The sequence below is a fragment of the Eumetopias jubatus genome, unplaced genomic scaffold (assembly GCF_037043125.1).
Source record: "Eumetopias jubatus isolate StellerSeaLion01/CBP00866 unplaced genomic scaffold, mEumJub1_p1.0 scaffold_9, whole genome shotgun sequence".
NCBI classification, from domain to species: domain Eukaryota; kingdom Metazoa; phylum Chordata; class Mammalia; order Carnivora; family Otariidae; genus Eumetopias; species Eumetopias jubatus.
The window spans coordinates 139,545,634-139,569,697 of NW_028274815.1; the positions used below are offsets into that span (position 1 = coordinate 139,545,634).

Consider the following 24,064-nt stretch of genomic DNA (forward strand, 5'->3'; position numbering starts at 1 on the left):
CTGTTAGAAGTGTGTGCCTCCGAGTAATCAGATTACAGGTGATTTCAGGCTTCTTGGCTTATCTGTCTTTTCTGTTTTCTACAATAAATATGTGTTATAGATGAAAATGTTTAACCTGTTTACATAGTGTTGGCTTGATCTGAGGAAAGACTTCAGCATGATTGTCAGCGATGAGTTGCCTTGTTTTCCTGGGTGCACATTCAGGCGGGACCTCCCAGCAATGAGGGACCCGTGCAGACAGGGACACTGGCGGACGGTGGTCAGGCAGGGGGTCTCCTTAAGAAAGGAACAAGGGGCGCCTAGGTGGCTCAGTCACTTAAGCCTCAGCCCGGCTCTTGATTTCGGCTCAGGTCATGTCCTCAGTCAGGGTCCTGGGATCAAGCCCCGCATGGGGCTCTTCACTCAGCAGAGTCTGCTTCTCCCTCCGCCCCTCCCCCCTGCTCGTGCTCTGTGTCTCTCAAATAAATACATCTTAAAAAAAGAAAGAGTGAAGTTTAGGCTGGGGATTAAGTAGATGTTGCTCTTAGGTAGGTAGCAAGATCAGAGGTGACAGGCTGTTTGAGGGAATATTGATCATTTAGGAGGCTCGTTTTTGACAAACCTTGCAGAGCCATTGTATGGTAAGTATCAGTGCTACATCTTGCGAACCTGTCAGCGTGGAGGAGCAGGAGAGAGGATTTTGTGCGTGTTCTCAGGAAAGTATAGTAGCAGACTTGTTTATGTTTCGGGTCTGGCAGCGCTCCCCCGCCTGGCCTTATGCCCTGGGCCTCATCTTCCTCTGCCAAGTGAGGGGCTGGTGGGAACTCAGCTCCCGCTGCGTCTCGTGTCGCCCCTACAGTGGTCACGGCCACGGCTGCGGCTGAGCACTGCAGTCCCGGAGCCCCTTCCCTGGGTGGGCGGGCTTTGTTCTGGCAGCCGCGGCTCAGTGCTGGCGAGCCCAGGAGCAGAAGGCGTGTGCCTCAGTGGGCCGTACCGGCTGATGTGAGAGGAAGCGGGCCTCCTTTCCCCTGTAGCAGCCTGTTCCTTTGGGAGAAGGCCCTCCTGGTGGGGAAGTCCTCAGGAACCCACTGCCTGAGCTCTCTGTTGATGTGGGATGCTTGCAGAGCTTCAGCTGCTCATTCCACGCTTGGGTTCTTGCTCACGGGCCTGAGAGTCCGGCAGGGCGTTCCTGTACTAAAGAAGCTACTGCCATGGCCTGTATTCTAGAACAAAACCTTGTGCAGGGGCAGAACACGCTGCAGCCTCGAGGTGGGCCTGAGGGCCATCGGGGCGGCCCGCCGCACAGGGTGTGAGCCCTGACCGGAGCAAAGACAGACCGCTCTCTGCCCGACAGCAGAACCCCGGGTGGCGGCTGCGTCTCAGCTGCTCGTGGGAAAGCCCCCTGAGAGCAAGCACACCTGCATTCTCTGCCTCGGCCTGGGGCTCTTGCTGGGCAGAGCTAATGGTTGCAGCATGTGTCAGTCAGAAACCATGTGGGCTTCAGATAGTCTGTCCCGTGATCAGGACTCTTGGAGGGGGGCTTTATGTCTTCCCAGTCCTGCGAGAATGACCATTCTGCTTGTTGTGTGCAGGCTTTGATTCTGAGAACTCTTCCGGGGAATTTTCAGAGGCGGATCAGAGAGTCGCTGGAGTGATGCGCGTGGATACCAGCAGAAGCAATGGGATTGGAAAGGTCGGGGCGAGGCCCCCTCAAGAGAATGGGATTCAGAAGCACAGGTATGTCATCCTGCACGTGTGATTTAGAATCTTCCAGTGTATCTGTGCCCGCCCCCCATTGTGCTGCAGGGCTCCTCTAGCTCTCCTGAGCCCTGAGCCAGAGGAGTGACCCAGCCTGTGTCACCTGGGTGCGGGGGCCCCTGGATGGCATCCCATGGCGGTGGGGAGAAGGCCTCCGTCCATCCCATGATGACTTGCTTTCTGGCTTAAGGGAGCCCTCCAGCCTCAACGCAGACCCCGCTCTGAGCCTTAGGCCCCCGTGCCTACTAGATGTGTGCACAGGGGGACTCAGGTGCCTCACTCACACCCCTGTTTGTGCATTCATTCACTCGGCAGTTGTCAGGGTACCCCCTGCATGCTCAGATGGCATATGCCCGAGGGCAGGCCGGGCTCTGTTGACCGGACCTCTGCCCTCATCCCCTCAGTGCCCCGGGAATCTGGTTCATACGTCGGCCCGATGCCACCCTCCTTCCCCTGTGCCCTGTTGCCCAGCTCTGACCTGCTGGCCTCGTTCCACGGGTCTGGGCCCCTCAGCCCTCCTAGCTCCTCTGTCATACCCCAGTTCATCTGCACTGCTTCTCCTGCGCCTCATGGTGCCTGTAACTGCTTCCACGCCCTCTCGTCTCCTCCATGCTGTGGGCAGCGTCATCTTTCCACAAGACTGGTTGGACTGGGCCTCCTCCACCTCATGGTTGGAATTCTCGGCCAGTGTCCACCTGGTCCCTGTTGATGGCTAAGAGAAGAGTCTCAGCTGCGATAGGGGACTGTAAGGTCACCCTCCTCTTGGGGCAAGGGCTGGCCCTACTCCTCTGGCTCCGGCCCCTGTCCCGTTGTCACAGCCGACAGGGGCCTCTTTTAAGTCCTCAGGGGTGCCCAGGTCTTTCCCACAGTGGAGCTCTGCTCGGCTCCCTCAGCCACAGCGCTTTCCTCCTGTGTCTCTTTAGTTCTGGCTTTTCCCTCCTGACTCAAGCAAGGCTCACCTTGGGGGGCCCCTTCCTGGCCCTGGCCGGAGCTACAGCCTTCCACGTAGCACCCCTCGCAGTCTGTGCCTGCCCCGCCGTGGCTGCTCCCAGTGTTCACGGAGCCCCGGCGGAGAGCTGGGTCTAGAGCTGAGCGTTGGGTGCTGGCAGCCTGGCCCATGGTGCTCGCCAGTGTTAGTTTTCTTTCCCATTTCATCTCCAGCAGCCCTGTTCTTCTCTCCCTCTTACCCTAAAATCAACAGTGTGCCCTGAGCTGGTTGCCCCTAACGTGATGTCCCCAGGGAGAGTGTGCCTCCCACGTGGGCCAGCGCACGCACTGTCATTGCTCAGAAGCCCAGAGCCACCACGCGGAGGCTTCTGAGCCGGGCGCTCCTGCCGCAGGGGCAGTCGGCACTTACACAGACCCAGAAGTCAGTGGGGAGCATGGGCAGCTACAGGGACCCCAGGACCCAGGCGGCAGTGAGTGGGTCCAGCATGCCTCCCCCCAAATCTGGATTCACAGCCCGCTCAGGCACCCCCTTTCCAGGAGGAGAGAGCTTCTCATTCCAGCCCCAGATTCCCAGGAGGGACACTGGCGGTCTTCTCCTGGAAGCTGGCGGGAAGAGAGCCTGACAAGGAATGTACCTCAGGAGAACAAACTCACGGTTGAAAGGGGCTTACGGCAAGCTTCTGGGAAGGTTTTGTTAAATCAGTTCCCTCTTGTGGCCCGGCCTCTGCCTGTGGGCCCGTGGCTGATCCAGGGGAGGGGTGCCCTGTCCCCCCTCTGTGGAGATGAAGAAGGTTGTCTGCGTGGTCACGACCGTTTCCCAGGAGACCCCCCAGAGCAACGGTGCAGAGCCTTCCTTTGGGACTAGAGAGTACTGTAGCTGCTGGAGCAGACGGTGCGGTGTTTGCATCTGAAAACTGGCCACAGCACGATCAGCGGTGGGAAGTGAGTGTCACGCTGGAGGAATAAGTACGTGTTTCTTGGCTCGCTTCTTCACAGGACATCGTTGCCCGCCCCGATGTTCACCAGAAGTGATTTCAGTGTGTGGAGTATTTTAAAGAAATGCATCGGCTTGGTAAGTTCAGATGGACTCATTTTGGGGCTTTAAGCCAAAATGTTTTTATTTCCTGTGCATTTGTTGCACTGCTGCTAGTTTAAGAAGGTGCGTTCTGCATATTTATGACAGCGTGAAGCGAAGGCAATGAACTAGGAAAGGGACAGAGACGTAAAGGGAAGAGGAGAGAAAAAGGCCAAGTGTTTACGGACAGCGGGAAAACAATCCCTCAGGTCACACGCCTGACGCAGGGAGCGCCCTATGACGGGCTCGGTGTTGGCTGGCTTCGGACGGTGGGCTCCCCGATGCATGCTGAGGGCAGGCCATGGGCAGGCGTGCAGGACTCGGGGCTCCGTCCCCCAGCCCCCCCCCGCACCGGGCTGCAGGCAGAGCCCAGCCGGGTTAGCAGCGGGAGAGTTGAGTGATTGGTGTCCGGGGCCGCAGGCTTTTCTCACGGTCTCCGGGACGGTCTCCACTGTTGTGGGAATGTGAGCTGTGCCCCTTGGGAGGGAAGAGCGCCCCACAGGCCGCAGGGTGACACGGACTCCAGTGAGTGTTGTACCCACAGGCACGTGGCCCTGTCCCTGGCGCTCCTCACAGGACTGTTGCTGCCTTTGCTCCTGCCCCAGCTGGCGGCCTTTTTCCCAGAGGAAACTGCATCTTTTCTCCCACTTTGTATTTTGAAATAGTTTTGGACTTTTAGAAGATTGCAGAGGCACACTGAGCCCTGTTTACCCTTCACCCAGCTGCCTGTCACAGTGGCCTCTCACGTAGTAGCCAGAGCTCAGTGAGCAAGGGGACACGGGGACCCCTGTCGGAGCATCACTGCTCCCTGCACACGGGACTTGCTTTCCCAGTGTCTCCCCTGCTGCCCTTCCACTAGAGGGTGCGGTGTGTGTGTGTGTGTGTGTGTGTGTGTGTGTGTGTGTGTGTGTGTGTTTGTTTTTCCAAAGATTTCATTTACTCATTTGACAATGAGATAGAGCACAAGCAGGGGGAGTGTCAGGCAGAGGGAGAGGAAGACTCCCCACTGAGCAGGGAGCCCGACGTGGGGCTCGATCCCAGGACTCCGGGATCATGACCTGAGCCAAAGGCAGACGCTCAACCGACTGAGCCACCCAGGCGCCCCTGGAGGGTGGTGTTTAGACACCAGGGCCTGGCGCTGGATGTGCTCGCCCCTCCAGGGCTGTCACCGCCACAGGCCTCTAAGCAGACAGAGCTGGAAAACCCAAGTATGCATTCTGACCCTGCTTGCACGCACACGCACATGTTTCTGTACATGTTTCTTATCTTTTATTTTTTTTTATGTTTTGAGGTTTTTTTTTTTTTAAGATTTTATTTGAGAGAGAGGGAGAGCACACTTGCATGAGCAGGGGGAAGAGGGAGAGGGCGAGGGAGAAGCAGACTCCTGGCTGAGCAGGGAGCCCGATGCGATGTGGGGCTCCATCCCAGGACCCTGGGATCATGACCTGAGCCAAAGGCAGACACTTAACCCACTGAGCCACCTAGGTGCCCCGATGTTTGATTTTTTAAAAGATTTTTATTTTTTAGATTTTATTTATTTGAGAGAGAGAGACAGAGATAGCAACAGAGATAGTGAGAGATAGCACAAGCGGGAGGAGAGGGAGAGGGAGAAGCAGGCTCCCTGCTGCGCACGGAGCCCGACGCGGGGCTCAGTCCCAGGACCCTGAGATCATGACCTGAGCTGAAGGCAGACGCTTAACCGACCGAGCCACTCAGGCTCTCCTAAAGATTTTTATTTTTAAGTACTCTCTGCAGCTAACATGGGGCTTGAACTCACAACCCTGAGATCAAAAGTTGCATGCTCCTCTGACTAAGCCAGCCAGGCACCCTGCATGTCTCTTCTGTTTTAAAACGACACGGTTGGGATTCTTTTTTCTTAGCAGTGTTATCTCCCACGTTTTTCACTGTGTGAGTAGGTCAGGTCCAGACAGGTGTGTCTGTCTGAAGATAGGTGATGAACTCCACTAGCTCCTTGATCTCGAGGCTTGTTTTTATAAACTGACATCATTACATTGCATTCCCCGAGGAATCCACCTTGGGGGTAGGATGCATTCAGATTAAAGCTGAACAAAGCACGTGGGTCGACACGTTCCTGGAGCTACACCAGCTCAGCATGATGGGCTTTGCCTCTGAAGTGGAGACGCCACTCTCTTTACTGCTTAGCCTGCTGAGACAGCAGCGACGCGCTGGCCCACAGGGGCTGTTTCGGGCACGTGCTGCAGCAGGCAGGGCTGAGTCCCGCCCCGGCTACTGCGGCACCCCTGGCGTCGGCCAGGGCTCATCACCCCCAGCCACACTTCATCGCTTCCTGCCTCCCTTAGTATTTTGAAGTAAATTCCACTTGCAAATATATCTTGTATTGCTAAAGGATACAGATTCTGGTTTGTTTGGTTTTTGTAATGTTTTTATTTATTTGAGAGAGAGAGTGGGAGGGAAAGGGAGAGAGAATCTGAAGCAGATTCCTTGCTGAGCACAGAGCCTGATGTGGGGCTTGATCCCAGGACCCTGAGATCGTGACCTGAGCTGAAACCAAGAGTCGGACACTTCTCTGACTGAGCCACCCAGACGCCCCCAGATTCTGTTTTAACACAACCACAGTCCTGGTATCCTAGTGCAGGAAAGTGCATAGCCTGTTAATGTCATCAAATTCCTGGTTGTCTTGAGTGCCATTCCAGTCTATGTGTGGACACCTCTTTGTTACTTCTCTCCTGACCTTGAGTTCCTGATGCTCAGTGCTCCAGTTGTGGAGCTGAGCCCACGCAGTCACTCTGCATTTATCTCCTGGGACACCGCTTCTGTGCTGAGAACACACCCTTCCACTACTGTGAATGTGGTTTGCATAAGGAAGTCAGGGTCAGTGAGTGACACTTTCTTTTTCACAGTTGTCAAGTGATGTATTTGGTTCACTAGCCATTACCCAGCATGACCAGTGTAACCAACTAGCTAGTCTTCTGTTGTTTTTTAAATACATGGAGTTAAAGCTCCTTGATGTGTTCTGGTCCCCGAGTTGTTCTATCTTTGGCTGGTAATAGCGTCTTCAGGTTGGCTGCAATCCTTCACAGAAGATGCTCTGGCTCGTTCTGTACCTTTCTTGTCCAGGATCTGGAATCAGCCCCTTGTCCAGGGAGAGAGAGGACTCAAGACCACAGCTGGGCCCCAGGGAGGCTATCAGGTTGCTTTTTCTAGGTTTTTCCCAGGGGAGAGAGCTAGGAGCTGTTTTGATTTGTTTCAACGATGCTTTAAATTTGGGATGACAGGATTAATCTAACCTCCTCTATCTTCTGTCTGTGCCTCTTTTCTCCCATACCGATAATCCCAGTTTTTTTTAAAGATTTTTATTAATTTATGTAAGAGAGAGAGAGAGAGAAAGAGAGCATGAGCGGTGTGAGGGGCAGAGGGAGAACCAGACTCCGCGCGGAGCAGGGAGCCGGACGTGGGACTCGATCCCAGGACCCCGGGATCATGACCTGATCTGAAGGCAGACACTTAACCGACTGAGCCACCCAGGTGCCGCTGATAATCCCAGTTTTTAACAACACTGGAGATGTCTGATTTAGATGAGCACGTAGTGACTCACCTGCTCTATCCCACACGCATAACGGTTCTGGAGAATAGGACCACCTCTGCTGCCAGCAGCATGTTTACTGAAACGTGCAAGTTTATTGGCTTTTGTGGTTCATTTCGTCCTTAGGGTACATCTCAAGTCACTGTGCAGTGATCCCTTCTCTGGTTGGCTGTGCCTGAGGGGCTTGCGTGCATTCATTTGTTTCACTTTATTCTTGATGTTTGGAGGTTGCTTTTCTAAATTAATTCTGTTTCAGAATTGTAAATCCAAAGTCAAATCTTTTGGATGAGATTCTGGTGTATTCCATTAAAAAAAAATCTTAAAAAAAAAAAAAAAAGGAGGGCGCCTGGGTGGCTCAGTCGTTAAGCGTCTGCCTTTGGCTCGGGTCGTGATCCCAAGGTCCTGGGATCGAGCCCCGCATCAGGCTCCCTGCTCAGCAGAGAGTCTGCTTCTCCCTCTCCCACTCCCCCTGCTTGTGTTCCCTCTCTCGCTGTCTCTCTCTGTGTCAAATGAATAAAAATAAAACAAATCTTAAAAAAAAAAAAAGTTTCTGGTATGTTCCAAGAATTTAGCTTCCTGTCCCTGATCTCTCTGTGCATGTCCCCTTCCCCTAGAGGGGACCACTTCGGAACTTTCTGGCCTGTCTTCCCGTGCATCAGAAAGCTGATTGTGTGTTATCTCCTCCCTCTTTCTTCAGACAAACGGGCTGCTCCACCTTTTCCCTGTATGGTGCAGCCACGGCGATGCAGAGCTACTGCTTACTCCTGTGGTCATTGCATCGGGCGGCCTCCTGGGGCCCTGTGGGACGTTTGAGTGATGTCTGGTGTTTGGCTAGACCAAAGAGTAGGTGTGTGTGCAGTTGTGCTCCTGCAGCCAGGTCCCCGGGGGGGGGAACCTCTTTACCCCCATCCGTGCCCTAGGCAGGTTTCGGTGTTGCCGCTTGAGCAGGTGAGCAGTGGGGTCTCCACATTGTGTACTTCCTTTCTCCTGAAGAGTAAGGTGAGCATCTTCCCTGGCTCTGAGCAGGGTGGGCCTGAGCCCACTGGTGACGGGTCTTCCCTGCCCCTTCTAGGAGCTGTCCAAGATCACCATGCCCATCGTCTTCAACGAGCCTCTGAGCTTCCTCCAGCGGATCACAGAGTACATGGAGCATGTGTTCCTCATTCACAGAGCCTCCTGCCAGCCCCAGGCCCTAGAAAGGATGCAGGTGGGTGGTGGGCTCCTTTCAGGGGGCGCCAGACATTGAGCTTGGGTGGGTGCCAGACCATAGTTTTTAATGAACCTGACGCCACCTGACCAGCCACATCATAGTAGGCGCCTCACCAGGGGGACGTCAGAGGAAGGGCGTGCATGGCTCACGCTGACTTTTGGGTGCCATCCTGCTCGACAGCTCTGGCATTTGTCCCGGGGCCTGATCTCCACGGGTGGCGGTGGGCCCTGTGCCTTGGCTCCTCCTGGGTCCTTTCGGGACTGGCACCCTGTGTGCATGCGGGCACGGCAGCCAGACTGACCAGCTGCGCCACGGGGGCCCTCAAGGCCGGGGAGGCCTTGTGTGGCTTTAAGGAAGTGTCCGTGATAATGGCATTTCTCCGGAAGTTCTGTAATCTCAAAACATGTGACAAGCGGGAGACTGAGGTTGCCAGAAGCTCATCCTGGCACCGAGGAGCTGCGTGCCTGTGGCGCCCCAGTGGCCCCTCGCTCACCACCGTGTGCATTGCTCCCAGTGCGTGGCGGCCTTCGCGGTGTCCGCAGTGGCTTCCCAGTGGGAGAGGACCGGCAAGCCCTTCAACCCCCTCCTGGGAGAGACTTACGAGCTGATCAGGTAAGGGCTCAGGCCGTCAGGGTCACCAGGGCTTGGGACGCAGAGGGAGAAGGCGCCTCGCGGCCGCGGATACAACACACACCACAGTGCCCGGGATAAAGCAGACAGAGATGGGAGAGCGCGCTGGGCGTCAGAGTGCGCTGTGCAGGAGGGTGGGCGGGCTCATGTTGCACTAAGAGGGAAACAGGCCCTAGTGAGTAAAGCCAGCCCGCGTCACCAGGGCGTCTTAGTAAGTGTCACAGAGGGGCAGCTGGAGCTGGAGAGCGCAGCAGCCGCAGAGGGCATGAGCGCAGCCTCCTGAGGCTGGCGAGGGGCCGGGGTGACTGAGATCCGTCTGGGTGGAGTTCCTTTCAGGCAGCTCCCCAGCCTGCCCCCAGCTTCTGACCCCGTCTTCGAGGTCTGCACACACCTCCAGGACCAGCCCTGCCTGTGGCGGTCCCGGCAGGGGCCCTGGGAGGGTGGGCTGGGCCTGTTTGGGGTGCTCTTCTTAGCCCCCAGACCACATGAGCGAAAACTGACGGCAGTGTTGTCTTTCTCCATCACGGGATCAGCTGGGTGAAGGGCAAGCTCTCTGGCCTGGGCTGTGGCTCCGGGAGCGTGAGCGTGAGCATGGGGTTCTGGGAGCGTGGGACTCCGGGAGCGTGAGCGTGGGGCTCCGGGAGCATGAGTGTGAGCGTGCGGCTCCAGGAGTGTGAGCATGAGCGTGGGACTCCGGGAGCGTGAGCGTGAGCATGGGGCTCTGGGAGCGTGGGACTCCGGGAGCGTGAGTGTGGGACTCCGGGAGCGTGAGCGTGAGCATGGGGCTCTGGGAGCGTGGGACTCCGGGAGCGTGAGTGTGGGACTCCGGGAGCGTGAGCGTGAGCATGGGGCTCTGGGAGCGTGGGACTCCGGGAGCGTGAGTGTGAGCGTGCGGCTCTGGGAGCGTGAGCGTGGGGCTCTGGGAGCGTGAGTGTGAACGTGCGGCTCCAGGAGTGTGAGCATGAGCACGCAGCCCCGGGACCGTGAGCATGAGCGTGGGACTCCAGGAGCGTGAGTGTGAGCGTGCGGCTCCGGGAGCGTGAGCGTGGGGCTCCGGGAGCGTGAGCGTGGGGCTCCGGGAGCGTGAGCGTGAGCACGCAGCCCCGGGACCGTGAGCGTGAGCGTGCTCAGCCCTCTGTGGGGCCGTTTGGCGACGGCAAGAGTAGCTTCTACTCCATCTCTCTCTGGGCCCTGTGGAGAGCTTATTGGAATGTTTTATTAAATAAAACTTTGGTTTTTAATTATAGAGCATGTTCCTTGTGGAAAATGTGTAGATTGAGCAAAGTGAGATGAGTCAGCCGTGATCCTGTAGAGTTAATGTTTTGGTGGCTCTCCTGCCGTGTGTCGTGTGTGTGCTCACACGGCGTGACGGGTAGTTTGTACCGCTTGCCGCTTCACATCGCGCCGTCCTCGCTTCCCCACGATACGAAACGCTGGTGCGGAGTCACACTGCGTGTGTCGTGTCTGACGTGTGTGCGCGCGGTGCCGTGTGGTGCTGGGTGCTGCTGCTTTCTGTCATGAAGGAGCGTGCGTCGTGTGGTCCCTGGTGTCTGGGCTTCAAAGAGTCCTTCAGGCCGTGCTCCGCGGGCTCTTTGTTGCCCTTCCTAATGCGTGTTAGCGATCACGAGTTCTTCAAAGGTGAGCACGCGGTTGTGGGGACTGGGGTGTTGGTCTGCCTGAGTCAGCGCTCTGGGCGTGTGGCGGCGCTGACAAGCGTGTGCAGGGGGCGAGTGTCAGCCTGGGTTTCTGAGCTCTGCGGGCAGAGCTGGCACCCGTAGCCACGCAGGTGGGCCTGCACGTCTTCATGGAAACCCTTTAGCAGTTGGGGAAGCGACAGAAATGTCTAGTGTCAGGCTCTGGCCTGTGTGGCTGCCCCTCACCGCGTGGCCCCACCCACCGCGTGCCCCCCCCCCCACCGAGTGGCCCCCTCACCGCGTGGCCCCCCCCACCGCGTGGCCCCCCCCACCGAGTGCCCCCCCCACCGAGTGGCCCCACCCACTGCGTGCTGCTGGCGTTGGGGGCAGTGGCCCGCTGTTCTGAGGGACTGACAGGCTGGCTGGCACTGAGTGCTCAGGCACCTGCTTTCGAAATCCCATTCCCTCGAGAAGGCTGGCGGGTCAGAAGGCACAGTTTTGCCGTGTGGTGTGCTCACGGGCGACGGCAGCCAGGAGGGCACCCTGGGTGAAGAGGGCAAGTCCTTCCTTCTTCAGTTCAGAGATGGGGAAACTGAGGCCCACCTGAGGGGAAAACCTGCCCCGACAGTCACTCTTCAGGGAAATTTTGTTCTGAATTCACGTGGACAGTTCTTTCTTTCCTAGAATCATTCCTTTTGAGCGACAGTTACTCCCTGCCGTGGTGGAGATTCTGACCTTGTCTAGCTCTGAGGAAATTGTTAGCATTTTCATTTATTCAAAAGCACCATTAACATATCTTAGAAAGAAAAATTAAAACATAATACAGCAGAAGTTTTAGACAACGGGAGACAAGCAATACGGATTAAAAGACTGTGACCCCGAGATGCTGGACACGGTGCGACACACCTGCCTATTCATCTTTTCCAGGAACTTCAGGGGTTGAGCCAGTTTCCACTGACAGAGAAATGAGCCTTCCTCCTAATCTTGCAGGTGCCGTGTGTCACGTCCCGGTGTCCAGGTCGCGCGTGTGGCCTGTCCTCTGTGGGCAGGGCCCTGAGGGGTCTTCCTGTTTGAGCAGCTACGTAACTGAACCAAGTCATGCTCCATGTCTTTTTCCCTACAGATTGCTCCTGTAGAGCCAAAAATAGCACTTTCTTTTCTTAGACAAGTGTTCATTTTGTAAATTACATACCTTGGTAGGCAACCTTTTAAAATCTAATTTTTCAACTTTTCTTTCTCTGTAACCATTGGAAATTCTGATTCCAGTTAAGTTAGTAATTATGTGGTTTAGCTTTTATAATTTTTAATGCCTACAACTGTAGGTGTATTCACAGTTCCGGAACAATTAAAAACTGACATTTTTATTGAAAAAGAGCGTGTACTAAAAATCCTATTTCCTGGCCAGGAGTGTCTTGGGGCATCAGACATTCCATCATGAAACTTCCAGGAGCCTTAGAAGAAGACTAGAGAAGAACCCCCTTAGTTGCTGGGTGTCCCTCGAGGACTAAGATGGCAGTTTGTATCGGGGCCTCTACGTCCCTGGTTCCAGGAGACACATCTAGACCGGCGTGTTCCGGCGGGGGGCGGGGGGCGTCTGTGAGTAGAGGGTCAGGGTGGAAGAGTCCCCTCTGCACCATTCCTTGTTCTGTCTAGTGTTCAGATGTGCCCCAGAGGCACAGAGGATGTGTGTGCAAGTGTGTGTGGGGGGTGTCAGCGTTAGGCTATCAGAGAACAGGTGTTGGATATTTCTGCCCCCTGGGGCGGGGGGCATGGAGATGGAGTGTGCGTTCGCCTTTCTCAGTGTCCCTCCCGGACGTGTGGGCTGGGGTGGGCCTGCCATGCCAGGGGCTGTGGGGCTCCCCCGAGAGGGGTGCTGAGCCGGCCTTTGTCGGATTTTACGGTCTCTGATGTGGCTCTCTCCCCTCTTGTTTTTGTGCCTAGGGAAGATTTAGGATTCAGATTCATATCTGAACAGGTCAGCCACCACCCCCCCGTTAGTGCATTTTATTCAGAAGGCCTCAATCAGGACTTCCTGTTTCACGGCTCCATCTACCCGAAGCTGAAGTTCTGGGGCAAGAGCGTGGAGGCCGAGCCCCGGGGCACCATCACGCTGGAGCTGCTCAAGTGAGTGCGGCGGCGGGAACCTGAACAGAAATGCAGACTCTTCCTTCCGGTGTGGGGTGGGTCACAGCCTTTCTCTGTTCAGGCCTTTCCAACTGCAGGGGCCCCTTCAGGTAGGAACTCCCTGTCAGAGCCCTCCCTGGCACGGGTGCAGTTCGCACGCCTGAGTGTGGTGCGCACCACGTGACCTGAATCGCCTTCGTCACTGCTGCTGCTGGCTGTTCCCAGACGTAGGAACTTCCAACAGCCACCGTTTGCCCTCCCACACGGTTCCTGAGGGCTGGGACCGGGGAGCCGCATAGCAGGCCGCCCTGGCTCAGGGCCCCGGGAGGTGGCAGAAGCCATCGTGTCTTTTATGACCTCATCTCACAAGTGACCCTAACCTTAAACCCCTGTTGGTCACACAGAGCAGCCCTGCTTGAGGGTGGGAGAGAGATGCGGGCTGAATCCCAGGAGGTAAGGGAACACCGAGAGGTGTCCTGGCGGTTGCCCACAGACTCGTCAGACTTCATCCCAATGCAGTGTTGCTCAGACATCTCAAGCAACAACCAAATCTCTGGCAATTGCCTGGATATTGCAAAACCATCGTTAGACGGGTCCAGGCCGCGGCAAGCTGCTGGTTCTTGGAGGTGCTCTTCTTGCTCACCATATAGCTGTAATGAAGCATTTGGTATCAGTTTTGCTTCGTGGCTGGTGGCCAGAGAATAGCAGTACCTGAGCCCCGGGCATCTCCGGGCCCAGTGAGGGCCCCCCCTTTTCTGGGAAGCATGCCTGTCTTGCGGTGGTCTTTGTTTTCTTGAGGTGAGGCATGCAGGATTGAAACGCTGCAAACCTTATCGATTAATGCGTTTGGGTTCCCCCTGGCAATTTGAGGGGTTCCAAATATTTATCCTGAATACTTCTGCTCTGAGATGGTCTCTGCCCTTCAGTATGGCTCTTTGACACAGCCTCCCTCGAAACACGGGTCTGGTGCTCTTGATCCACCTTTGTGGAGCTTTCTCCTTGGGTCAAGCCGTTTGGGGAGGATGAGGGGTACACGCAAAGGTGTTTGGAAGGTTGTTCCCAGCAATCGCATGTGCCCCGGCGTTCCTGCCACGGAGCGGCTCCCCACAACCCTGGGCCGGCCCAGGGCATGCAGCTCCTGCTGGTGGAGGGGCTGGTGTGCCGACAGCTTCGCAGGACAGCCGTGTCTCTTTGTCTCGGTGCTCTCCTGTCGCTTATTAACTTGTCCTGACATTTCAGTAGAAAGCTTTGTTGCTGCTACAAAGGAAAGCAGAAATAAATTTCAAACAAATGCTAAATAAATCGCCACCGTTGGAGGGAGTTCAAAGCAATATTCGGCTCTTGTACAGGTTTTAAGGCAATTATGGTTTAATTCTGTCTGGTATTCCGCTTCTCAGGTCACGCAGTGTCCTTCGCTTTGCTGGCCTCTGACTTGCTTGTTTTCTGGCATGTTTCACAGACACAATGAAGCCTACACCTGGACCAACCCCACCTGCTGTGTACATAACGTAATCATCGGGAAGCTCTGGATAGAGCAGTATGGGACGGTGGAGATTGTAAACCACAGGTAATAGCACCCAAGATGCTGTGACGGTCACAGAATGCGTGGAACGTGCAGATGCGCTGCATCCTCGAGGAGGTGCTTCCGCCCTGCTCCCCGCGGCTGTGTCCGTTCTTGGGGTGTGTCTTGCTTTGCACGGAGGGCCGGGCCCAGTGCTCCCTGGTGCAGGTGCTGGTGGGTGCTGGTATCATCTCTGGTGCCCCTCGTTGCTTCCTGTTTTCGTGTTAGTTACAATAGTGAATTTATTTTGAAATTTTAAACTACGTTGAAGGATGGTGTGATTCCCAGATGAGAAAGTCACTACCATCCTCAAACACTACCCACTGTCCATACCTTCTTCCTGGGAGCTCATGACCTATCGGCTTTGTTTTCCTGCAGCTTTATTGAGATATGGTTTGCATATCATAAAATTCACCCACTTACATTGTTAACTTAGGTGATGTTTAGCGTATGTACTGAAGCGTGCTGCTGTCAGGGTTGGAACCTCCCGGTCAGCGCAGCGAGCTCCCCCACGTGCCCACCGCCGCCCCCATCCTGGCCGCCTCTCTTTCCCCGTTCACTTCCCCCGGCCATTTCTCATCACACAACAGAAGCCTGTGTTTGTTCTCCCCACAGAACTGGAGATAAGTGTGTGCTTCATTTTAAACCCTGTGGATTGTTCGGGAAAGAACTTCACAAAGTGGAGGGGCACATTCAAGACAAAAAGTAGGTCTGCGCACAGACGGTTCGGCACAGGCTCCTGCAGCGCGCGCGCACCCTGTTAGCGATGCAGTCATGCCAGTGACATCTGTTCGCGGGAGAGAAAAATGATGACTCTCTTTTGTTTAGAAAAGACATTTCCTTATTGAGTCTGCAAGGGGACGAAGGATTAGTTTTAAGTGTCGTCTCTGGGTGGTGAGTGAGTGGGGTCTGTCTGTCCCTCTCTTGAGGATGAAAGCTCTGCGTCTGTTTTCTTTTGATAAAATGGACGTGAAGAAATTAGGTGTCCTCACGGAGAGCTAATCCTGTGGTTTTGCAACCAGAACTGGGGTTGGAAACGTGAGCGTGAGTTTCCTCCTCTCTAGCAGCGCCTGCTACCGGTCGTCGGCACAGCTCCAACCCTAGCTTGTGAGGGGCTTTTAAAGTGTTTGTGAGCAGAGAAACGGTCAGAGTCCACAACAGATTTTCTGGGGTTTTCTCTCCTTTGGGTTACTTACCTTATGTTTTTGGTCTCAAATTTCCCATTTTTTTTTCCCCAGTAAGGAATCTGGGCTTTATATAATGTCATGAAACTCCTGCCAGCTCCAAAAGCTATACATTTTTTTTTTTTTTTTTAAAGTAGGCTCTATACCCAACGTGGGGCTTGAACTCACCACCCTGAGATCAAGAGTCGCATGCTCTACCCACTGAGCCAGCCAGGAGCCCCCTACACATTTTTAATTAGAAACAAGTTTCCAACGTAAAGCAGTGGGTGCTTTTGCTCCTTTCTACTCTTTGGGTAGCAGAAGGTCACCTGCTCAAATGGCCTGTGAGATGCTTTTAGGCTTTAGACTCTGAGCACCTTGCCCACTGAAGTAAGTCGGGACTCAGCCCTCAGACTTTGGAGGACAGCAGTCTTCTTCATGACAGCGCCCGAACAGCCTCTCCCTGGTGGAAACAACCCCAGCAGAGACCGTGGTCGGCTTGCATACAGATGCGGGCCATAGGAGCGGAGTCCATGCCATGCCTCGAGGCCACGCTCACCAGCCCTTAGGAGCTGCAAACCCTGTTCTGATTTTCTGGTTTTCTATCCCAAATTGGAGTGAGCTCTTTCCTAATGCTCTACTTCTTGGAGACGGACCATGTCGGCCACGGTGTCTGCTGAGTGAGGACTGGCTGAGTGTCCCCCCCACCAGTCCCTGCATGCCATTTTTCCAGGCTGAGCCTCTGAGACAGGGGTATCCTCCCAGGATGTCACGTGCCTGGCAGAGTAGTATTTCCAGGGAGTGCATGGCCACTGTGCTTTCCCTGCAGGAGGATGCAAAAAAGAAAAAACAAACAAAACAAAACAGTCCTACGCTATTGGCATTCCTTTTGGAATCAGGTGGAGAGCTCTGGTGGTTGACCTGGAAAGTCTCCAGAGATTATTATTAAATGAAAAAAGCAGGCGAGCGACGATGTGGGCATCCGATTTGTGGTTACAAAGATAAAGCAGACAACGTCCACTGAAATTGAAGGGCTGTTGATGTGATTTATTGGAGGGGGGAACACAGTGCGTGGAAGTTTGTGCATTTAAGGGACAGTGACCAGACGGGCAGTGCAGGCTTACATGACACCAGATGCCCCCTGTCTCTCGCCTTCTCTGGTGGCAGGGCCCTGCCAGCCGCGTTGGGGCTGTGTGCCCTCATCCTCTTTGCTGCTTCGGTGAATCAGGCCCAAGCAGGGGCCCTAAAAGGCAGATTTTCCTCTTTGCACTTATGTCCCGAGAAGTCCTAACATTTATAAGGAGACAAGCCAGAATGGGCATTTATTCCATGGTCAAAATTAAGGTGCTGCATGTTTAGATGAATGATTTTTGATTAAATTCCCTTTGACGGGGTGCCTGCCTGGCTCAGTTGAAAGAGCACACAACTCTTGATCTCGGGGTTGTGAGTTGGGTGTAGAGATGACTAAAAAAATTAAACTTTAAAAAAATAAATAAAAGTTTCCTTTGCAGCAAAAAGAAGCTCTTTATGATCTATGGAAAATGGACAGAGTGTTTGTGGGGCATAGACCCTGCTGCGTATGAGTCCTTCAAGAAACGGGAGAGGAGAGGTGACCAGCTGAGCAAGGCACAGCCAGTAAGGCGTTGCTGTCCCCAAGGGTGGCCCCCGGGGCCGGGGGGTGGGGGTGGGCAGGGCTTTCGGCTGCTGGAGTGCTGGGAATCAGCCTTCCCTCTGCTGGCTGGCTGTGGGGTCCTAGATTCTGCCTGTCAATGCGAGCCTGCTTGTCTGGATGCTGCATGGGGCTCGGGTTTATCTGCATGTTGACTGTGCAGAGGCTGCTGTTGCCAGCTGGGCTGGGGCTCCTTGGTGCTGCCCCGTCTCCCCTAAGCCTGGCAGAATCCAAGTGCACCTGCGTTTCTCTCTGGGAACCCTGTGATCTGAGTGCTACTTCATACCCTTCCTGTCTTCTTGAACCTTGTTCACTTAGACCCTGTTCAGAAATCAAGAGAATGTCATGTCTGTGTTTTTAGTTCTGAGTGCCAGGTAATATATTCCACAGTTGAAAAGTTTTGGCAAAGATACTTTTCCCCTGGAGCTTTGGAATTCTGATGATCTTAGGGCTAGTTATTCTTGAGCTTCAAACTAGAAGTGGTAGTTCTAGAGAGGTGTCCAATTTTTTGAGGTAAGAAGTCATAGGCCAAACCCAAAGTGTTTGGTATTTCTCTCCTAAAGGTGTTGGGCCTCCCCCAGGGTTTCAGTGTTTGGCCGTGTGGCATTCTTCTAATGGTGCTCTTTGACTTAAAAAGAAAGTTTCATTTAAAGACCACATAGATTTAGAACGGGAAATCCATTGAGGATTGGCTTTTAATGCCTTACCTTGGCTTCATTGTCCTCTGGGTAACCTAGATGTGAGAAGTAGTTTTACCTGAACACTCATCCCTGAGTGGCCTTTATTGAGCTTCTGGCAGCAAACCCCATAGCCTATGGCCAGTAGCACCAAACCCTGTTGGAGTCAGCTGGGGCGTCCTGAGGCCACCTCATCATACTCCAGCGTTCTGGAACAGCCACGTGGGGGCCCACGTCTTTCTCCAGGCCCCACTGAGTTTGAAAAGTAAGGTGGTGGTTGTATCTTCTTCTTCGGAGGTGGTCTCCAGCTGGGGTTCAGTCTAGAAGCACTAAGATACCATGAAATCCCAGACGTGAACCAGTTCTTGACTGCAGGCAGAGCCACAGCGTGTGGGGACAGTCTCCGGCTCAGGAGAGCCACCCTTAGCTTGAACCGGACCAGCGGTTGGGGAAGGCCTGGCCCCCTCCAGCGGTGAGCAGGCTTGCTAGTGTTGCTTTGGGCTGCGTGCACTTCTCCCCACAGGAAAGCGCTGCCTAGCTGCTGACCTCCACCCCCTCTTGGGGGCCCCAGCAGAGAGAACACCACTGCATCTCCTCACTGGCGAGCACATCTTGCCCTGCCCAGGGCCATCGCTGGCCAAACAGTTGCTCAAGAGTAGTTGTCCCTCCAGGCCAGCTGTCCCAAGTGTTCTGTGTTTCAGGACAACGGCTCCCAGAAAGCTGATGGCGACGTGCTGGACTCCGTGCCCGAGGTTCAGGAGACAGTGCAGGTCATTCCCGGCAGCAAGCTACTCTGGAGGGTCAACACTCGGCCCCCCAACTCTGCCCAGGTTTGTACACCCCCCGCAAGTCCGGGCCTCTCTGTGCCCCCAACCCCTGGCCCGGCCCCTCAGCTGTTCCGCAGGCCGTTGTCCCAGAGCAGAGGGGCCCTCTGTCTCTGGGTTGGACTGTGCTGCAGCGTGAGCCTGTGGGGGCCCCCGGCCCTCCTGGAGCCCCAGCCGAGGCCTGGCCTTGGCCTGACCTCCCTGCGGCAAAGGCTGCACTCTGCCAACATGTCGTGTGGGCGTGATGCGCCCCGGCACACGCATGGTGTGATGACTGCCTGCTCTAGATGGCCTGCACCGGCTGGGTCTTCCTGAAGGGCCTTCCAAATCGGTCTGAGACCTTGTTTTTCTGACTTAACAACTTAGAGGTTTAAATGCATTTTGGTATTTTGAAAATTAGACTTACAATTTGTATTACATATAACAAGTTAACTGATAAATGCAATAACATTGTGTAATAAGTTTATTTTAGTATCTATTGTTAATTATTTTGTTCAAATGTAAGTTACATATGTAACTTGTATACGTACAACATGTTATACAATTTTTTATTGTAGCGGAGCACGTGTAAAATAAGTAAAAGGAAACAAAATATCCCCCTGTGTGCATATTCTGTAGCATGGCCACAGTTTGCTCTCAGCAGGGTGTAAAATAGTATGACGGAACAGAAAAAAAGCCGTATTTCTTTCCAGGGAATTCCTTTTACAAGTAGTGCTTGCTTCTCCCTCCTTTGGTTCCCTGCGTGTGCGGAGCTGCCCACAGACGCTGGGTGCACCTGGGCCCCGGGAGCGGAGCTGGAGCTGGAGCACGGAGTTGGTGTGGCCCCTGGCCTGGACCCCTATCTGAGGCGGCAGCAGGGACCTTTTCCGCATCTGACGGGGGCAGGGGCATGCTGTGGGGCTCTCGGGCCGCATCTGGGCAAGGGGATCCGCAGGGCAGTCCCCCAGGAGCTGGTGACACTCAGATGCTCCAGTGGCTTCGAGCTGTGAGCTGTACGCAGAAACCAGTACTGTTGGTAGTAACAGCGTCTGTGCGTCTCTCTCCAGATGTACAATTTCACCAGTTTCACCGTCAGCCTCAATGAGCTGCAGAGTGGCATGGAGAAGACCCTGGCCCCCACGGACTGCCGCCTGCGCCCCGACATCCGCGGCATGGAGAACGGCGACATGGGTGCGCACGCAGGCTGGCAGGGGAGGGGCACACAGGCCATAGGTGGACAGACAGAGACGTGCAGGACAGTGCTTCTCATGCTCTCCATGCTAGAAGAGTTTTAAGAATTCTAGCTTGTTGCAGTCCAATCCTTTTGCAAATACGATGCAATTAAATTACAGGAAAAATGAAACAGAATGCATGCAAAATACAAGTCCCCGAGCTTTTATTATTAGCGTCAACAGACATTAAGGTAACGTTCCAAAGATTGCACATTTTGTCTGTTAAAAGTCAGCATAGGCCCCATGTCCCAGGCTAGTTGGCTCACATACCGTGGATGTATCCATGTGACGGAGCCGGCCACATGCTCACTCCCCCGCTGCCTCGGGTCAGGCCAGCAGCCTGGGACCCCCTGGAAGGCTGTCTGAAGTGGCCCTGGGACTTGTTTACATGGTTGGTATTCAGTGGAGAGAATGCGCAGGGCGGGCAGGCAGCCCCCCCTCTCTCTCGAGAGCCAGCCTCTGAGCTCGCACTCGCAACCAGGCAGCAGCCCTCAGGCTCCCGCGTGGCAGCTAGCTGCGGGTCATGTCCACGGGAAGTGGCTCCTGCTGACCCTGCCCTGTAGGTCGAGTTGCCCGTGAGCCTCACCGCGCCGCTGCGTGGTGCTGTTTCACAGGCTCTGCTGCGTGCCCCTGCGTGGTGGGGGCACACGGCCTGCCTCTCCCCGAAGCCCTGCTGATGTCCAGGCACTGCCCTACCCTCGCCCCAGAGTCTGGTTTGCAGATGATGACATTTCTTGCCAGTGGGACTGTTTGTCTTGGGTCTGGGATGGGGCCATTCCAGCATCTGCTTCCTTTAGTGCTCACCTGTGCTTGAGGTCAGCTGGGAGCTTTACCGTCAAGCCTGACTCCTGACCCAGACCGTGTGCTTGTCCCCCAGATCTGGCGAGCCAGGAGAAGGAGCGGCTGGAGGAGAAGCAGAGGGAGGCCCGGAGGGAGCGAGCCAAACAGGAGGCTGAGTGGCAGACGAGGTGAGGCCTCGGTGGCAGAGAGGGGGCAGTGGTGAGGGCCCCACGTGCACCTGTGGCTGAGCAGAAGCTCTTCTGGGGTCCCATTAACGTGGGGCCCATGGCACAGACAGGCCGAGTCTCCCAGGAGGCGAGCATGCACCCTGCAGTGCCTGCACAGGTCAGCTCAGACCCGGGCCTCGCAGTCCTGCCCACGGCACGTCTGACCCTGAGCGCTCTGCTCAAATAGGGCACATTTTAAAAGGAAATGTCGTCTGAAGCAAGCCATTAAGGGGAGGCAAACACAGCTTTCAGAAAGGCAGAGCTGTGGAAGAAGTCGTGTGTTTAACCATCACCCCGTGGCCCTGCCACTGGCACGGCTGCTGTTCTGCACGTCACCTGCCACGTGGCACAGGTGGCCTGAGCAGCCAGGGCCAGGGATGAGGTAACGCGGATGGGGGGGGGGTGCGTGGAGCCCCGTGTGCCTGGGGGGGGGCGCCCGCAGGCAGGACACACCTGTGCTCAGACCAGGTGGGAGACAGGGAGACGGGGAGCGGACACTCTGCCGGAACTGGGCCTCCTGCTGTCTCACTGCAGAACGGTGGGCAGTTGTAGTTTGTGAGCAGTCACCGTTCAGTCAGGTTAAGTGCTGTAACACTTGAGCATAACTAAAAATACGCATCTTAAAATGTTAGTCCTACAGAAATCTTCAGGTGGTTCTGAGCTGTTCATTCAGTATTCTTTCCAGTCACACTTCAAGTGTCGTAATTGTTCTCAAGGTCCAGGACGATCACCTCCACTGACGGTTATGTGACCAACATTTTTAAAATCAATTCTTCGTGCTTGGGCTCCCAACTTGATTTAGTATCATGCTTTAAGTAGTTTGATATTTGGAATTAGCTTTGTTCCAGAAAAAGCTTGAAAAGAGTTAACCTTCTTTCATTGTTTTTCTTTAAGTGATTGATTTAAAAAATATATGTGGTGGAGATAATGATATTTTGTCCTAAGATGGTGACTTCTACTTTGTGAGCCCCCCCACATCCACTTTATGATAACTTGCAGGCATCCTCTGTTGTCTTCATGTTGCGCAACAGAAGTAGAGGTGGCCCAGGGGGTGGGGTGGGGGGCTGCAGGGGCAGGGGGGAGGGGGGTGCAGGGGGGCTGCAGGAGCGGGGGTACAGGGTGCAGGGTGGGGGGCTGCAGGAGCAGGGGCATGGGGGATGTGGGGCCACAGGGTGGAGGGCGGGGGTGCAGGGGTGCTGCAGGGGCACAGGGGTGTGGGGCCACGGGGTGGGGGTGCAGGGGAGCTGCAGGAGCGGGGGCATGGGAGTGCGGGGGTGTGGGGGCTGCAGGAGTGGAGGGCACAGGGGTGCAGGGCCACAGGGTGGGGGCAGGGGTGCAGGAGGCTGCAGGTGTGGGGGCACGGCGGTGCAGGTGTATGGGGGGCTGCAGGAGCAGGGGGCACGGGTGCGGGGCCACAGGGTGGGGTGCGGGGGGTTGCAGGTGCAGAGGTGTGGGGGTGTGGGGGGCTGCGGGCACGGGGGGCATGGGGTGAGGGACCACAGCGTGGCAGGCAGGGGTGTGGGGGGCTGCAGGTACGGGGGCACGGGGGTGCAGGGGTATGGGGGGCTGCAGGAGCAGGGGGCACAGGGAGTGCAGGGCCACAGGGTGGGGTGCAGGGGTGTGGGGGGCTGCAGGCACGGGGGTGCGGGGCCACAGGGTGGGGGGTGGAGGTGCAGGGGGGCTGCAGGTGCGGTGGCATGGGGGGTGGGGATGGGGGTTTGCACAGGGGCACAGGTGTCCCACAGGAGCCAGTGGGGGCTTCCTAGGGCACACGGCCGGAAACACAGCCCGGTGGCAGCCACCATTGTCCCTTTGCCCACAGGCTCTCCCGTCTCCCCAGGTCGACACAGGCTTTGAGGGAAGGCGGCACCGTGGGCGTTCCCACCTTGAAAGGTGCGGGCGCTGTTGAGCAGCTGGTCAGCCTCTGATGATGGCCCAGTGTGTTTTCTGTTAAATTCTTGAGGTTTTGCTGGTGAAGTGGACACCGGGCTTGTTTGGAGGGGAGTGTCCGAGTGAAAATGTGGTTAAGCCTTCTCAACCGAAGTTGCTGCTCCGGGCCGCGCTGAGGGCTGCGTGTTGCCGTGGGGACACCCTGTGGGAGGGAGCGCGGCCCTGACCATGCTCTCGCCTCCTGAGCGCCTCGTCTGTGTTGCAGGTGGTTCCACCAGGGCAGCAACCCGTACACGGGGACTCCCGACTGGTTGTACACAGGGGGTTACTTTGAGCGGAATTTCTCACGCTGCCCGGATATCTACTGAGGGGCTGGAGTGGCCCTGGGCCCCGGGACCGGAGACTGGACTTCGTCAAGCGGCTGCTCAGAGCTCTGGTCGTGGCAGAAACCGACTTTTCCAACAACCATGTTCGTGGCGACAGCACCATCCCCAGTCGAGGATTTTATTCTAATTAACTTTTGATTGCCAAACATTTTACTACTGTTGCAGCCTCTTCATAAAGCTTCACTTGGGATCATCATGTTCTCATTAAGGGTGGAAAAGGAGAATCCTTTGCAGTTCCTTCATGTGACGGGACTTGGCTGGGCATGTGTAGCTGACAGCACCCTCTTCCTTGTAAAGTTTATAACTAAAGTCCGTGACCAGGAGGGGCTCCTTTAGTCATAAATCCCTCCATAGTCCTCCTTGTAACGCAGGAGCGATGTTTAGAATGTGAACTGATAACAGGGGAAGATGGATCTTGAAAAAAATCCTTTGAAGAGCTTTATACAGGCCAGGAATTATGGTAATACAGGAGTGAAGATCTTCAAAGCATCAGATTGATTGAAATGAAAAGTTGTCAGATTCTGTATTTTTTACCAATCTTCGATAATGTAAAGATTACTTTTAAAATATTTAAGTTAAAACTACTTGAATAGTATTTTGCTGAAGAGCAAGATATGCATTAATCACCAATTGTATACTGTCCAAACTGAAGCATTCCCATGACACCCTGGGACAGCCGGAAACCTGGAGGGGTGCTGACTGAACCCCCTGGGCCACTCCCAGCCGTGATGGGAGCCCCGCCTCTGGCCTTGT

General features: G+C 55.2%; 1 protein-coding gene across 2 annotated transcripts in view; it reads left to right on the forward strand.

Annotated features, from left to right (window-relative positions):
* OSBPL2 (oxysterol binding protein like 2) overlaps positions 1 to 23,393 on the forward strand; it is a 38,613-nt gene extending 15,220 nt beyond the window's left edge. For both annotated transcript variants that reach the window (XM_028091147.2, XM_028091148.2), the window contains exons 3-14: positions 1,572 to 1,716; positions 3,682 to 3,757; positions 8,398 to 8,532; positions 9,050 to 9,147; positions 12,741 to 12,923; positions 14,383 to 14,490; positions 15,100 to 15,189; positions 17,159 to 17,282; positions 18,695 to 18,823; positions 19,864 to 19,987; positions 20,906 to 20,996; positions 23,191 to 23,393. In XM_028091147.2, coding sequence (XP_027946948.1) covers positions 1,572 to 1,716; positions 3,682 to 3,757; positions 8,398 to 8,532; positions 9,050 to 9,147; positions 12,741 to 12,923; positions 14,383 to 14,490; positions 15,100 to 15,189; positions 17,159 to 17,282; positions 18,695 to 18,823; positions 19,864 to 19,987; positions 20,906 to 20,996; positions 23,191 to 23,293 — 1,406 coding nt within the window. In that variant the 3' untranslated portion in view covers positions 23,294 to 23,393. The remainder of the gene's footprint in view (positions 1 to 1,571; positions 1,717 to 3,681; positions 3,758 to 8,397; positions 8,533 to 9,049; positions 9,148 to 12,740; positions 12,924 to 14,382; positions 14,491 to 15,099; positions 15,190 to 17,158; positions 17,283 to 18,694; positions 18,824 to 19,863; positions 19,988 to 20,905; positions 20,997 to 23,190) is intronic.
* The last annotated feature ends 671 nt before the right edge of the window (positions 23,394 to 24,064 follow it).